This window comes from Sciurus carolinensis, chromosome 10, assembly GCF_902686445.1.
Source record: "Sciurus carolinensis chromosome 10, mSciCar1.2, whole genome shotgun sequence".
Lineage (NCBI taxonomy): Eukaryota > Metazoa > Chordata > Mammalia > Rodentia > Sciuridae > Sciurus > Sciurus carolinensis.
This window is the reverse complement of record NC_062222.1, coordinates 86,987,692-87,005,776: the sequence shown is the minus strand read 5'-3', so window position 1 is coordinate 87,005,776 and position 18,085 is coordinate 86,987,692. Positions and strand designations below refer to the sequence as shown.

Here is an 18,085-nt window from a genome sequence, read left to right as displayed (position 1 = left end):
ATCTATTTCATAGCCAAAATCTTAAGTGGGAATACCATAATGGCCTTAATGGTCTTCTGACTTAGGACAGAGTCTTCCGTACTAACTGGTACGTTCATAACAGTTAAGATTATTTAAGTATTTCTTATATGTGTATATAAACATTGCCTGGTTGGTAAAATGCGAAATTTTCTCTAAACCCCCGCCCCACTATAACATGTCCCTTGGAACCTCTTATGTTCTCCCAGAAACTAAATGTTTAATACCTGTGTATGAGGCTTCTAGGATCTTATACAGGCCTTCAAGTTAAGGCTAGCATTTGTATGGCTGATTGATGCCCTTGACAGTGATCCTCACAAAGGTTTCACAGCCCAGGTACCATTATTGGCATTCGAAGGCCCAGAAGACAGCTGTGCCAATAATTCCTGCCTGGTTCCACAGTAAGAGTATATCCTGGGATCTGCCAGTTAACCTGAAAAGATTCCCCATGAAAAGTCCCTACAACCATATGTCTTACCCCACTGGGGTAGAGAACACTTCCAAAGTAGTGTTAGCACCTGTATTCCAGAGGACAAATGCATGATAATACACGTCCTTGGAGGCTGTCTGCAATTAATGCTTTCCCAGAGTTGTCCTCATATAGGCTGCTTATTAGAAGTGAAACTGAGTGCTAAAAGAACTGTGCAAAAAAAAGTCTGCAGATCAATCATCAAGCCAACAGTTTGTTCTTACTTATTGGTAAATTAAATATTTTCCATATCATTTCCGATCTTACCCATGAGAACATTCTCTCTTGTTTCTGGGTCCTTTACCAGTGTTGGCTGCAAAGGATCTCCTAGAGGTATATCCAAATTTACTACTAATCTATTCTCTGCAAAAGAAATACCAATGAAATACAAATTAGTTACTTAAAATTATTCTCAATTATAAAAAAGTACAGTACAAAATACAGCGATAGACAAGATATAAACTGTCAAACCTATAACACTCTTCCTATTTATAAATGACTAATAAAAATTCTAATTAAAAACTCCACAGTGATTTAAAATAGAAGCAAACACTCTAAACTTCCAATTCTCTATAAAGATGTTATAACATGTCAACTCTTAAACTTCAAAAAGCCAAATAATGTTCTGTGTATTCCCTAAGACATGCAACACACTTTAGAAAGAATTCATTAATATGTCTACTGTAAGCATAGTTTCAGTATGGATAATTGAAGTTTCATTTGACTGGGTAATTTATTCATGAAGAAATGTTTTATACTATGTTATCAGTGACTTTTTTTTTCTTTTTTGGTACTGAAGATTGAACCCAGGGGCACTTTATCACCAAACTGCATTCCCAACCCTTTTTTATTTTTCATTTTTGAAGCAGGGTCTCACTAAATTGCTTATGGCCTCACTAAGTTGCTGAGGTGGGTCTTGAACTTGTGATTCTACTGCCTCAGGCTCCTGAATCACTGGGTTTACAGGCATGCACCACAGCACCCAATTCAGTGATTTTTTTTTTTTTTTTTTTTTTAAGAATAAAAAGAGCTTACTTTCAAAATTTGGGAAAAACTGGACATTAAAAAGTGAATTTTACCTATAGCATTATGTCTGAAGGTTTTAGAGGTAAATTTCAAATTTTGCAATGAGGTTCTTCTCAAAGTACTATGTCATTTAAAATAAAATCTAAAAGTTACTTTCAAAAATAAGTTCATACTTCTTTCATCATTATCAAGACAGATCCTTTTCCTATTAGTTACTCGGTTGACTCTTCCCATGTTTCCTTTTGCCTTTCTTTTACATGATACTGTATCTGGGGACAGTATTCCACCAATCACAAATCCTCCTGAAATTTAACAACAAAAAAGATAAAATATTATATCTGGAAAAGTAAAAAGCTTGAAATAAAATTCTTTAAATATGATACATTTCCTTTCAGAGAACCAAAGAAAATATTACTGTTACTACATTCCAGTAGTTCAAATAATAAATAACCAACTGCACTTGGCTCTTTAACACTAAATCTAGGAGCACTGATGAACAGGATCGGTATTTATTACTTCCTTGAATCAACAGTCATCAGTAGAGGGTTTAAAAGAAATTAAAAAAAAAAAAAAAGACAAGCTAGTAATGAACTACAAGTACTAAGCCACATATGAGTGCCTTTGACTTGGCTATATCTGTTAAAGGAAGGAAATAAACACTATACTTCTTTACCCAACCTCTATCATTTTGTAGAAAAATAGGATAAGAAATGGCTGGCACGAATAATATAAAATATCTTTATTAGTTGATTTTAATCATGCTCTAACCAACACATATTTTATGCAATTAAAATCCTTGTCAGATAAAATTATAACAATACTCCACAAAGCCATATACAAAAATACAGCTACCAAAGAGAAAAAAATTAGCATCTCTACAGAAATCAAACAAATATGGATTTGAATCCTCCTATCATCACACTGGGAGAAGAATGATGATTAAATAAAGTATATGTACATAAATGTTTAGGACAGTGACTGGCACATAGTAATCACAAATAAGTTATATTTATCCTTCTTATTGTAACAGACACTACACTACAATGTAAATTAGGTTTTACCTGATGGTGTTTCTTGATAATCTATTCGCTCCCCTCGCCAGTATTCCAAAGGTTTCAATCGTATTCTCTTGGTCCTGCGGACATTTGGTGTGTTGGAGGGCAAAACTATAAAAAATTGTCAGAAAAAAATATATGTATATAAATGCTGAGTTGGATAATACTCAGCAGCAGAAAGATTAATATTACCTATGAAAACATGAATGGTTCTAGACAAAAAACAAGAAAAAAATTGATACATTTGGGATAATGACTAAAGAAAAGCCAGCAAAAAATTAGGCCTCTAGATCGGCAAAGACACAAAACTTTCTTAATACCCAGAGTTAACAACGTTATCTGAAAAACGTTAAGTTCCATATATTAAATAGAGTTTTTGTTGGCTATATTATCAAATTCCTATGTTCTTATCTTTTTTTATTGTTCAACAGTCATTCAATTCTGAAAGCAATTTATTAAAATCTTCATTCTAATTAAATAGTTTAAATGAAAATTTTCTTGCTTTATCTAGTCATTTTTATTTATGCAAATTAGTTGCTAATTGTTTGGTGCACAAGTCTATAGTTTTTCTGTCCTCTTAAAACTGCTTACTTTATATGTTCTTCCTTATCACGTTCATCAGTTGTAACCTTAAGTCCTACTTTGCCTTATATTAAAACTAGACTGTTTCTTTTTGTTTATATTTTTTTAAACCTAAATATTTTTTAAAAACTCATAGATTGGTTTGTATTATTTAACCAAACCCAACGATCCCTGACTTATTAGAGAAATTCAATCATTCACATTTATTCAGTTTAACAACCTGCTTCCTTTAATTCATTCATTCACTCATTCATTCATTGGTACCAGGAACTGAATGCAGGGACGTTTAATCACTGAGACGCATTCCTAGCACTTTTTATTTATTAATTTATTTTTTGAAGCAGGGTCTCACAAAGTTGCTTAGGCCTCAACAAGTTGCTGAGGTTGGCCTCAAATTTATAATTCTCCTGCCTCAGGCTCCCAGTATTGCTGGGATTAAAGGTATACAGCACCACATTCAACCATCTTAATTTATATAAACTAGTTATTTTATATTGATGATTCCTCTTTGTCTTCATTTTCATTGGTTTGACTGAATAGCCATTTCTTTTATCTATTCACCTCTTGGTAACTTCAAGGATTTGCTGTGCCTTTTCACTTTAATATTGGTTACCTTCCCATTCCTCATATTCAAAAATCAAAGTCTCATTTCTCTATGATTATATCAAAATGATATCGCTGGAGCTAGAGGTATAGTTCAGTGGTAAAGCGCTTGCCTAGCAGGCATAAGGCCCTAGGTTCAATCCTCAGCACTGCCAAAAAATAAAAATAAAAAACATATCCCTTATTAAGATACCACTGGTAAAAACTGACACATTTTAAACTATTTTTATTACCTCTCTTTTGCCTCTTTCCTCCCTACTATACCATTTCCTCTTCACCAAGCCCAATTTTATTAAGTAACCAGGATTATAAGGTATTACAAAAGTCCTTAGTTAAGCACTTAAAAATTCTCTGTCATGTAAGAAATATGTGGTAGATATACCCTAAGCTAATGAGCAATGAGTCTCAGACCCTTGTATCATCTCCTCTCTAAAGTACAGGTCTCTACTATACTTTCTTTCTCTACTATACAACTTTCTTCTAATCAACAACTATGTCTACAGAAGTGGGGTGTCACTGTGATTACATTATGATTTAAGACATTATGCTTAATATATGGCACAGAAAGCCAACATGACACAAACATGGGCTGTCCCATAAATCTTGACTGTTAAGTATCTTTTGGGGAACCATGGAGTTTTAATCCTCACACAAATCTCTTCATGGATTCACAGTGCCCAACTCTGCCCATTTAGCATTCTAACTACTCCTCTTATTTAAGAATGAACTAGACAAAAGTGGAAGAAGCTGTCAGGGATATCATCTACTTAGCAATTACATTTTCTTTGACAGAATTCTTAATTTTGAGTATGTAAGATCAAAAAATCCTTACCTACTGTGGGGCAGAATGAGAAGGTTACAAAACTTATAAATGGGAAATGGACAGATTCAGTGGCTTATGATGACTTATTGTGACATTCATGGGAACTAAATGTGTAATTTTAATTTATCTACAAAGAAATCCAAATAATATTACTTTCCCTGCATACAAAAAATTAAGCTATATTTAGAAATAAATTTAATACTAGTTTTCTTTAATGGAAGTATTACGAGAGAAAATTATTTTACTTAATTTGTGATGTATCTTCTTCTCTGGTGCTACTTTAGATCTTTTCAGTCTTGAGTCATCTGAAAAGGGCAAAAGATAGTATCATGAGCAATGTCTGTTAATTCCATGTTGATAAAGTATGTCACTTTGCCAACTTAAGTGTAAATATTTTAAGTACTGCCCTGATAATACATTTTATTACATTTTTGTTTTCATTGCATAGAAATAAAAACTAAGGAAAAACAGTGCTACTGCGAACATACCTTAAAAGTATCACATTTAAAAATAAAAACAACTAAACAAATTTTCTACTGCTCACTGACACAGGGAATAGGCCACTGGTGGATAAAAATGCAGGGCATGATAATGAATTAATAAGCGAACTATGTGATCTATGACTTATCAGCAACTTTATCTTTAAAATTCTAAAACACTACAAATATCCTCAATTAACCTCAATTATCCCTTCCTATGCACAAGTATTCTTTATCGACAAGCAAAGAAATCAATAGGCGTATTAAGTCACTAAGTTTTCGGAGTGGTTGGTTATGAAGTGATATGTAACTGGAACACTTCATGTCCATAAACTCTGGGTTTCCCAATTTTAAGCATGACACATGCACTAAAGATAGTTACCATCGTGGGCTGGGGATATAGCTCAGTTGGTAGAGTGCTTGCCTTGCGAGCACAAGGCCCTGGGTTCAATCCCCAGCACCGCAAAAAAAAAAAAAAAAAAAAAAAAAAGATAGTTACTATCAATTCTTTCCCTTCCTATGCACAAGTATTCTTTGTCGACAAGCAAAGACTCACTTCATTCTTGAACCTCTACAGTGCTTATGACTTACTTCACTAATAGAAAGCAACACAACTGATTTTCTAGGACTTTGAAAGCTATGTCCTTAAATATACAGGTTCCTCCAGGGATCTCATTTTGGGGGAAAAATAATATTATATGAAGATTGACTAACAAAGGCTGCCGTGCTATGAGGAAATCCAAGATGGCCATGTGGAAGAAAAGACATGGTAGCCTCACCGCTCCTGCCATTCTGACTGGATGTCCAACTGAACTTTCAGATGACTCCAGTTCAGCAGCTTGCATCTAATTATAAAATCATGAAAGCCCTACTGGGCTGAGACTCAGATCCTAGGAATCAGATTCGGGATCCCTGCAGGTGGAAGATAGGAGGTACAGTTGGGACATTAAACACGGTTTACTTGGAGGTGACAGCAGCCTTCAGCCTCCAGTGCCTAGCCTCATGAGGAGAAGTTTATAATGTGATCTCCTCGTAACACACCATGGGTGATTAACAAATGCCCCCTACCCCAAGGTACATGTTAGTTGGCCAGGTCCCACAGATGAGACACAAATTTTAAAAGGCACTTTTGGCTTTTCCCTTTGGCTGGTAACACAAAGAGCCTACCGAAGTTCAGGACCAAGCTATACAAGTGTGTATATACATGCTATACACTGCCGAGGGAAGCCACCACAGGCAACTATTCCTTCACAGGAATTCAAAGCTGACATGTATTCTACCAGATGGACATGATCTATACTAGTGCCTACAACTCCTCTGTCCTTTCTTCTACAGGTGTGTCCCTGTCAGCATCATAATGGACTAGGCAAGCACCGATACCAGAATAGCAAACACCTCTGTCTACTGGGTATTCACACCAAAAGGAATTCTCAACAAAATCTTAGCAAATCGCATACAAAAATGTATTAAAAAGATAGTACCCCAAGATCAAGTAAGTGGGTTTTAGCCCAGGGATGCAAGGTTGGTTCAACATCCGGAAATCAATATATGTAATTCACCATATCAACAGACTTAAAGAATCACAAGATTATTTCAATAGATGCAGAAAAAGCATTTGATAAAATACAGCACTCCTTCATGCTCAAAATACTAGAAAAAATAGGGATAGTAGTAACATTTCTCAACATTGTAAAGGCTATCTATGCTAAGCCCGTGACCAACATCATTCTAAATGGTGAAAAACTGAAAGCATTCTCTCTAAAAACTGAAACAAGGCCCGGATGCCCTTTATCACCAAGTCTATTCAACATCATCCTTGAAACTCTAGCCAGAGCAATTAGACAGACTAAAGAAATTAAAGGGATACGAATAGGAAAAGAACTCAAACTATCCCATGTGAACAGTGATTGTGTTGATGTTAGCAACCATTCTTTAGTTTGTACCTAGGTAAGGGTCATGTTGACCCACTTCTCCCTCTGTTGATGATCTCATGATGTTAATGTGTAATTTCGAATCATAGCAACAGACACTTATGATTGATGTGATTTTTGGTATAAGAACCCCTACAACCCTGTGGTCGGTGCTATTCTCCCAATAGCCATTTTTGGGGGCATTGTGTGAAACAGACAGCCAGCCGGCTTAATAAAGACTCTCAAATTTGGACTTCTCAGGGGTGACTGGTCTGTTCTTAAGTTGCACCCCATAACATTACCTGCTCAATAACTGTACTGAAATGTATGTAACAAAGACTGCAGGAAATACCAGGAGAAATAAACAGACAACTGCATTGGAACATTTTACTTCAACTCTAGCAGTCCTTTACAGAATTCAAGTCCAAAGGAAGGATACAATCAGAGTAATATCAAATTTAACATGTCCCCCCTAAACACTCTTATTCCTTAAGAGTCTACTAATCAGGTAATTACAGTGCCATTCTCCCAGATGCTCAGGCGAAATCATTGAAGTTTTTCCTGGTACTTCTATTGTCCTACATGCCATTCATCAGGAAATTCTATTGATTCTACCTTTTAATTTCTAAAAAATTCTACCACTGCTCTCCACATTCCATTCCTATCACCCATGATTTGTTTTTATCCCACCCACTGTCTCTTGCCAGGATCCACATCTCACCAATTATTCTCCCTGCTTTCCAAACTTCCTGTGTTCCCTCAACCTTATCTAGTCCACTCCCAAGGATGACTACAGTGATTTATGTCTACATAAAATCCTCTAAAAGTTTCTCATCTCTCTTAGCAAAAGCCAAAATTCCTTATAATATCCTTTAATGTACTATCTCTGTGACATCATTTCCTACTACTATCTCCCTCTCAAGTCCCTAGTCTTCTTGATATTCCAGGACAGAATCTTTACTACATCAGAATCTTTGCCCTTGATCTTCCCTCTGGGACACTAATTACTCAAATAGCTGATGGTCTGCTGTCTTATCTTGATCACTCCTTTACTCAAATGGATCACTTTTCCAGTGAGGCCCTCTCTCCACATTAACCTAAAGACTGTAACCTCTGTTTCTTACCCTAAAACTTATGCTTTATTTTTCCAATCTCAACATCTAACAAATCAAAATTTTTGCTATCTTCTTATTATCTGCTGTCCTGCCCCTCTAGAAAGTAAGATCTAAGAATGGAATATTTTGCCTATTTTATCTACTGTGACATCCTAGCCCCCAACAGAATATATAATAAGTATTCCATAATACTCCACAAATATTGAAGAATTTCATATTCAAAATTATTCAAAAAATATATCCATATACATTATAACAAAATAATGATATTATTTTAAAAGTACTTATAGAAAAACTATAAAAAACTGAGCGTACTGTATGGTGTGGTGGCACACAACTATAATTGCAGTAGCTCAGGAGGCTGAGGCACGAGGATCATGAATTCAAAGTCCGTCAAAAAAGTTTTAATAATTTAAACAAAAAAATAATAAAAGTCAACTTTTCCAGAACAGTGAAATGAAACTGGGAAATATAAATAAAAGAACAAAACAATACCAACACTGAGAATAATATCCAGCATATGCCAGATAAATTAACCTATGGAACTGGAATTGGTATCACCATTTTTCATATAAGGAAACTGAAGTTAAAAACAATGGAATGCCTTACTCAAGATAACATAGCTGGTAAATAATAATAATAATAATAATAGATTTAATCTCAGGTCTCTGGACACCAAAATCTTGACTATTTACTCCTTAAGTAACTCCTTGGTCAAAGGAAAATTATCACAGTAAATTAAGAGTATATTACAGTAATACTACATAGCAACACATAAAATGAAGCCAAAATTATACTCAGATATATTCATTGTTTCTTCTTTACCAAATAAAAAGTAAAAGAAATATGGAAAGTGTTCAAGTTAAAAGAGAAAAATAATTAAATAAATTTAAAGATGGGGGATTATAAAGTAAAAAAAAAATTAGTGAAATAAGAAAGAAAAAATGCCAAAATATTATATTCTTTATGACCATGAAAAAAATTTATATATAAAACTCTATTAAGATGCATTTAAGGAAGCAAGATGGTATGCTAGAGTAAGGCTGTATTTCTTATCACTCTTGTGAGAACTCTGCCTACCCTGGGAGTGCATCAAATTGGTCTGTGCAGCCAAAACTCAAGTTGACAGTACTTTTCATCCCGTTCTACCTCATATTGCCAAAAAGGGAAGCTGAGAACTTTTTAATTCCACTGGCAACTCAGTGAACAACACAAAAAGAGAAGTGTTTAACAATATAGGTCTCTATTCTTGTGCTCAGTACATACAAGAAGAAACAGAATGAAAGACATAGATAGTAAACATATATTCTCTATTTTGATCACTTAATTTTTTCATTAAAAATCTTTTTTTTTCCTTCTGTGTATATACGTGTGTGTGGTTCGTGGCCATTTATACATACACATTGTTTTTTATTTCCTCATTTCTAGAATTTTTGGAATGTAGTTATTTTTCCTTGCTTTGATTTGAGGGTTAGCACTTTTGATTAGTATATTTACGTTTTGTTTCATATTGGTTTTTCATTTATCTGTTTCTCTTTCTCTCTTTTCGTTTGCTAACAAATTCAGTTGTTCTCTTTCACTATTCCTTTAATTTTTTACTTCTATTTTTTACTCCTTCTTCCCCATAACTATCACATCCCATCTGCCTTCTGCATTGTCTGTTCACCTTTTGAAATTGTAAACTCTTTTCTACCCACCTATCACATTTTTTTCTTCTCAATTAACTCTGTTCTTACCATCTTTTATCATTAATTGGTTTACAGAATGCTTTCCCACACTATTAATGCTGTTGTAATTATTAATGGAGGAGAGGCCATAGTTGACACCTGTTGTTTGATTTAATGCCAGATACATGATTACTATTTTTACTAATGGCAATTGTTGATCCTACCACTTCTGTTTATTGTGCCAATTAAAATTATAGACATCATAATAGGAACCAAGTATTTACTTTAATGCTGTATACTGTTTGCACCGATTGTTGCTATTATGTTTCTCCATAATCTCTGAGGTACTGAAAGCCTACAGATACTACAAGTTCACAAGGTAGAAATTCTGTTGCTTCTGAACCATACTGATCAATGGGTAGACATAAAAACAATATGAAAAAGTAAGGGAACAAACCATTCCCTCAACCCCAAAAGCCTCAACAACAGACACATTGACATAAAAGTGGAAGATATGTCTAAGAAGGAATTCAGAAAGTTCATAGTTAAAGTGTTCTATGAGGTAAAAGACAATGAAAGGAGTGAAATTAAAATATATATACACAAGTTAAAGATCATGTCAATAAGGAGACAGAGTTCTGAAAAAGAATCAATCAGAAATCCACAAAATGAAGGAATCAATAAGCCAAATTTTAAAATACAATTGAAAGCATTACCAATAGACTAGACCACATGGAAGATGAATTTTCATGTATTCAAGACAAATTATATAATCTTGAAAATAAAGTTGACCATAGAAAAAGGATGTTAAGAGACCATGACTAGATTATTAAGAAATATGGGATAACATTAAAAGGCCAAATTTAATATTCATTGGGATAGATGAAGGCTCTGAAATACACACTAAAGGGATACACAATATTTTCAATGAAATAATTTTAGAAAAATTTCCAAAACGTAAAAATGAATTGGAAATAGAAATACAGGAGGCATACATGACTCCAAATATAGAAAACTATAACAGATCTACTTCAAGACACATTTCTATGAAAATGTCTAATATACAGAATAAGGATGGTGCAGGAAGTCATCCTTATTGAGCAGAATCAGACTAGATTGAGCCATGTGGCGCAAGGCCTGGCTTCTAGGAACTGCCGAGAAGCATGTGGTGTTGCATGTCTCCTTCTGGAATTTTCCCAAGAGGATGGCTTCCTAACTCCACCCTTTCTTGTTCATCACAAAAGAAGCTCCTCCCAGTCCTTGCCCCCTTCACCTGTGTGTCTAGAAATAAAAGAGAGTTGGATGACTCCATGTTGTTATTGTAAGAGGCCAAAGCTTGTGTGGTCAGACCCATCACACCCCCTCTCTCATGAAAAGAGTATTGGTTTTTGTGTGTTCATTTGAGTAGATAAGTTTTTTGGGTAATAGAAATACCACCAACATCCTCCTCTGGCAGTTAACCCTTTCCTCCTCCACGTGAGACGTGGCAGAGAGGACCCCCACAGGATAGAATTTCAAAAGCAGTTTAAAACAAACAAACAAAAAAAAACTACAGGTCACCTTTAGAGGTAAACCAATCTGGTAAAATCAATGTCCATTGATTTCTCAAACCAGATTCTCAAAGCTAGGCAGTCTTAGAATAATATATACCACCTCTGAAAGAACACTGTGCACAACAAAATTAAGCTTCAGAATTAAAGATGGAATAAAAACAAATGTTAAAAGAATTCACAACCAGAAAGCCCACACTATAAAACATACTCAATAAAATATTTCATGAGGAAGAAATTAAAAATAAAAATGAAAACCAGCAGAGGGAGGAACTACACTAGAAGAGCAGTCAATATATGGAGATTCAAATTCAATTTAAACCCCAGAAATAAATCAAAATGGCAGGGAATAAAAATCATTTCTCAATAATAACATTAAGCATAAATGGTCTAAACTCATCAATCCAAAGATATAGATTAGCAGATTAGATTAAAAAACAAGACTCAACAATGTTCTGTTACCAAGAGACTCATCCAATAGGCAAAGACATCTGCAGACTGAGAGTGAAAGAATAAGAAAAAACATACCATTCACATGGATCTTGTGAACAACCAGGGGTTACTACTATTCTCATATCACATAAAGTGGACTTCAAGCCGAAATTAATCAGAAAAAAACAAAGAAGATCATTTCATATTGCTTAAGGGAATCATACAAGAAGAAATAATGATCTTAAATATAAACACCCCAAACAATGGAGTATCTATGTATCAAACATCCTTCCCAATATTAAGAATCACATAGACCAGAACATAATAATACTGTGTGACTTAACACACCTCTCTCACCACTGGCTAGATGGTTCCAAAAAAAACTAAATTAAAAAGATATGGAATTTTAAAATACAATTAATAATTTACGCTTAACAAACATCTATCGAATATTTCATCCATCAATGACTGAATACACTTTCTTCATAGTAGCACATGGAACATTCTCTAAAATGGACCATATTATGGTCACAAAGCAAATCTTAGCAAATTAAAAAGGAGAAACAGATTACCTTGCATTTTAGCAGGTAGTAATTAAATGAAATTACAAATCCATAAGATAAAAAATAGAAACCACTCTAACACCTGAAGACTAACTAAGACACTTTTGAATGAATGAATGGATAAGCAAAAGAAATCAAGGGTAAAATTTAAAAAAAATTCTTAAATGAATTTAATGAGAACAATGATATAACATATCTCTGGAAATTATGAAGGCAATTCTAAGAGGAAAGTTCTTACCATTGAGCTCATACAGTTAAAAGAATAGAAGGATACCAAATAAATAATCTAACATTACATCACAAGGTCAAAGGAAAAAAAGAACAAATCAAAACTACAAGCAGTAGAAGACAGGAAATAAATGAAACCAGAATGAAATTAAGATGTTTAAAAATTCAAAAAATTAACAAAACAAAAATTTGGTTCTTTGAAAAAATAAAACTGATAAATCCTTAGCCAAACTAACCAAAAGATTGGAAAAAAACTCAAGCTAATAACCCAAAAAATATCACCACAAACACCACTCAAACAGAGGATTATCAGAAACTATTTTGAAAATTTATACTTCAATAAACAAAAAACTCTTGAAGACATCCACAAATTCCTAGAGATGATGACCTACCCAATTTGAAGTAAAGATACAGAAAATTTACACAGATCAATTTCAAGTAATGAGACTGAAGAAGCCATCAAAAGTCTATCAACAAAGAGAAACCCAGGACCAGATGGGTTCTTAACTGAGTTATTCCAGACTTTTAAAAGAGAACTAAAACCAATTCTCCTCAAATTATTCCACAAAATAGAAAAGGAGCAAAATCTTGCAAACACATTCTACAAAGACAGTATCACTCTGACACCAAAGTCAAAGACACATAAAGGGAAGAAAACTTCAGACCAATATCCTTGATGAACACAGATGCAAAAATTCTCAATAAAATACTGAAAAATTGCATACAAAAACACATTTAAAAAGAGAGTGCACCATGATCAAATAGATTTCATCCTAGGGAATGCAAGGTTGGTTCAACATATGGAAATCAATAAATGTGATTCACCACATAAACAGACTTATATAGAAGAATGACACAATTATCTCAAAGATGCAGAAAAAGCATTTGACAAAATACCGCACTCATTCATGTTTAAAATGCCAGAAAAAACAGGGGTAGAAGGAACTTCCCTCAACATCATAAAAGCTATATAAAACAAACCCAAGGACAACATCACTGTGGATGGAAAAAAGCTGAAAGCATTCACTTTAAAAACAGGAACAAGACAAGGATACCCTCTTTCACCACTTCTATTCAACATAGTCCTTGAAACTCTAACAAGAGCAATCAGACAGATAAATTATAAAGGATACAAAGACAAAAAGTAGAGCTCAAACTATCTCTGTTTACCAACAACATGATCCTATAAGACCAAAGAAACTCCACCAAAAAACCTGTAGAACACATAAATGAATTCAAGAAAGTAGCTGAATATATGGGTGTTGCTAAAAAATAATCCATAAATCAATCACATTTCTAAACTCCAATGACGAATCGGCTGAAAGAGAAATTAGGAAATCTACCCCATTCACAAAAGTCTCAAAAAAAAAAAAAAAAAAAAAAAAAAAAACTTGGGAATCAATCTAACAAAAGAGCTTGTAAAGAACCTCTACAATGAAACTACAGAACACTAAAGAAACAAAGAAGACCTTAGAAGATGGAAAGACAGCCCCCCATATTCTTAGATAGGAAGAATTAATATTGCCAAAATGGTCACGCTACCAAAAGCACTATACAGATTCAATGCAATCCCCATCAAAATTCTAATGTTCTTCAAAAATATAAACGGCAGTCATGAAATTCATTCGAAAAAATATGAGGCTCAGAATAGCCAAAACAATCCTCATCAAGAAAAGCAAAGCTGGAGGCATCACAACACCAGACCTCAAATTATACCACAGGCTACCGTAACCAAAATAGCATGGTATTGGCATCAAAATAGGTATGAAGGCGCGCCAGCCAGGTGCGAACCGCTCCGGGGACAGTGCCAGGAGGTGTCGGAAAAGTTATCACAGGGATAACTGGCATGTGGTGGCCACGCGTTCATAGCAAAGTTGCTTTTTGATCCTTCAATGTCAGTTCTTCCTATCACTGTAAAGCAGAATTCTCCAAGCATTGGATTGTTCACCCACTAATAGGGAACTTGAGCTGGGTTTAGACTGTCATGAGACAGGTCGACCAGTATGCTCAAAAGGACCGAGGTCAACCAGTTGTCCCGACCTGAACCAATCATGGGATGTAATTTACTGGTTACTTTGAGATTTAGTCACTTCTGAGATCCTCTAATACCATCCCCCAAATCTAGATTACTTTGTTCCTATGGTGGGTGTACACTCAAGGACAGATGAATCTGCCTAAATCAGGAAGAAAGACAACAGCTCATGCTGACATCAAACTTGATATCCTCCTCTCTCAGCCAGCCTGGAATCCCAGGACATTCAGCTCTCTCTCCTTCCTTCTACAAACAATGGTGGCACGGCATGAATAGGTGACGGTGTTCGAAAAGTGGAACGTTTTTCTCCTGGACAGCTGTCAAATGTCAAACCTGCAGTAGGACACATCTGTCCATCCCACAGTGGAGGATTCCTAAAGGATCTTCAAGGAAAACATGGAATAGGAGGGAGTCCCAGAGACTCTTCCCATGAAACAAACACCTCTCTCTCTCTCTCTCTCTCTCTCTCTCTCTCTCTCTCTCTCTCTCAAAACCCTTCCTTCCTCCCTCGCCCCATTTTTCTTTTCTCCCCACTCTTTTCATCTGGGAAATGAGAATCCAGAGTTTAAATAAAGAATAACAAACAGCAAGGAAAAAAAAAAAAAGAGGCATGAAGACCAATGGAACACAACTGAAGACACAGACACAAACCCACATACAGTTATCTCACACTAGACAAGGTGCCAACAAAGCACAGTAGAGAAAACAGTTTCTTCAACAAATGGTGCTGGGAAAAATGGAAGTCCACATGTAGCAAAATGAAATTTAACCCCTATCTCTTACCCTGCACAAAACTCAGCTCAAAGTAGATCAAGGACCTAACAATTAGACCATAAACCCTGCAAATGCTAGAAGAAAATTCAGGCCCAACACTCCAACATGTTGGCACAGGTACTGGCTTCCTTAATAAACCTTCTAAAGCACAAGAAATGAAAAAACAAATCAATAAGTGGAATGGCATCAAATCAAAAAGCTTCTTCACAGCAAAGTAAACAATCAAGAGCATGAAGACAGAGACTACAGAATGGGAGAAAATCTGCCATCCGCACCTCATATAAGGTGTTATTTTCCAGGATATACAAAGAACTCAAAATTTTAATACAGAAAAAAAAAAATAATAACCCAATCAATAATTGGGCAAAGGAACTGAAGAGACACTTCTCAAAAGAAGAAATGTGAACAGTCAACAAATATATGCAAAAATGCTCAGCATCTCTAGCAATTAAGAGAAACACAAATTAAAACTACACTGAGATTTCATCTCATTCCAGTAAGAATGGCAATTATTAAGAACATAAGCAACAATAAATGTTGGTGAAGATGCTCATAATTGTTTGTGAGACTGCAAACTGATGCCATCCCTCTGGAAAGCAGTATGGAGGTTCTTCAAAAAACTAGGAATGGAACACCATGTGACCCAGTGATCCCACTCCTCCGTACATATCCAAAGGAATTAAAATCAACGTACTACAGTGACACAGTCACATCATTGTTCGTAGTAGTACAATTCACAATAGTTAAGCTATACATCCAACATAGGAGCCCTTCAACAAATGAATGAATAAAGAAAATGTGGTATACAGAAACAATGGAGTACTACACAGCCATAAACAAGGATGAGTTTATGTCATTTGCTGGTAAATGGATGGATCTATAGACTGTTATGCTAAATAAAATAAGCCAATTCCAAAAAGTCAAATGTTTTCTCTGATATGTGAAAGCTAACCCAGAATAACACAGAGGGGAACAGAAATTCAGGGTTAGAAAAAGGGGAATGAAGGGAAGTGAGGGGAGATAGGTAAAGGAAAGATAGTGGAATGAATCTGACATAACCCTCCAGTGTACATATATGACTATATCATAATAAATCTCATCACTGTGTTTATCCACTAGAAAGTAATTGAAAAAATAAGTATGGCAAATGACAGAAAGATCAATAAAGGGAAGTAAGCAGGAGGTGGAGAGAGGGAAGGGGAAGGAGAAGTAATGGGGTCTGTATTAGAACAAAATATATTCCATGCTTATACAAATATGTCAAAATTGATATTACCATCATGTATAACTAAAAAGAACCAATTTTTTACAATGAGGTATTTAAATAATCTACATGGAAAATTTCAGAACTATTCAAAAAAGAGGAAAACAGTATAATGAACCCCAAATACAGTCACTAAGCTTCAGTATTCACCAATAGATAGTTAACCTTGCTTCATGTGTCCCCTTATCAACTTAAAAATGGAGTAGATACTTTACGTGCCAACATTTTATTATGCCCTACTTAAAAGAAAGAACTGTCACTCGTTTTCTTTCTCTTACAAATCTCTAAATATACTGTAAGTCTCTAAGGAGAAGGTACTCAATACATACTTCCCATCAGTGAAAGTTTAAATAAATAAAACATGGTACACCTTATGATGTATACATAATTCTATAAAAATCAATACAGTAGAAAATAAACAATAACTTACCTAAACTTTCCTGAACTTCCTCATCACCCACATCAGAATTCTTCTTCCCAGCCATTAAGCAGTTCTTTAGCCTGGATGGTCCACTTAAGAAAAAATAAATGAATCATAAAACCTATTTTTATAATATATATATTTAATGTATCCAAGTTTAATTATCATTTTTCTCCTAAAACTACCATAGGTGTTCTTCTTATAGAACCAGTAGTTACATTACAGATCACCAAGAAAACAATTACTTGCTGCATAAAACAAAGACTACAATTTAATCCCATAATTGACAGTTAAACATAATAAATACTGTTTCATAACCTTTTAACCTTGCACGTCTATAACAAAATTAAGTTTTGAGGTAATCTGTTACATATCAATGGGTACCTAATATAATGAGTAAAACTTATTAATCTTAGAATACATACATACCTTTCTTCTAAAACTGAAGTTTTAGGCTCTCCAGAATCCAAATCAGACTCTGTTGGTGTCTTGCAATTAGGGTCACTGGTCTGAGATTTTAAATGAACATTTTGTGCAGTCATAATACCACGCTGATCCTTGTAACACCCTGTTGTTCTACAAAAATGAAGTTTAAAACTGTTCACACATCTTCAAATAATATTTCTTCCAGAAACAATACATAGATGGGTATATAAAAATGTAACATTGGCTATAACAAATTTCAGCTCACCATGTTCAGGTCCTGAGACCTATAACTGGCTCAGGTCAAAAACTGATTCTAGAACCTGTAAGATTACCAATTTGAAAAATTCCAAGGAGAACTAGAGCAAATTTAGCCTAACTAGGATGGGAGTAATGATGGAAGGACATCAAAAGACATTATCTGCACACAGGTTATAATGTATATTCTAAAATTAGTCTAATATCACAGTTTACAGGAGAAACCACAAGCAACATAATTTTCTTTGATACTCTTAGTCAGCAGTAAAGTGGGTCCTAGGGTCCTCAGAGGAACCCAGCTCATGTCATTGGTAGTTTCCAGTTGATCAATTTACCCCAAATATATGCAAACAAGATACACTATTCCTTTTGAAAGTTTATTCCTGGAGTCAA

The 18,085-nt window shown here is 34.6% G+C and overlaps 1 protein-coding gene across 2 annotated transcripts in view; it reads right to left on the bottom strand.

Moving 5' to 3' along the window:
• The window catches only part of Cenpc (centromere protein C), an 80,848-nt gene that overhangs the window by 12,763 nt on the left and 50,000 nt on the right, over window positions 1-18,085 (bottom strand). For both annotated transcript variants that reach the window (XM_047566567.1, XM_047566568.1), the window contains 6 exons: window positions 17,441-17,587; window positions 17,021-17,103; window positions 4,822-4,881; window positions 2,575-2,679; window positions 1,687-1,815; window positions 755-850 (listed from right to left, as the gene is read on the bottom strand). In XM_047566567.1, the coding sequence (XP_047422523.1) occupies window positions 755-850; window positions 1,687-1,815; window positions 2,575-2,679; window positions 4,822-4,881; window positions 17,021-17,103; window positions 17,441-17,587 (620 nt within the window). The remainder of the gene's footprint in view (window positions 1-754; window positions 851-1,686; window positions 1,816-2,574; window positions 2,680-4,821; window positions 4,882-17,020; window positions 17,104-17,440; window positions 17,588-18,085) is intronic.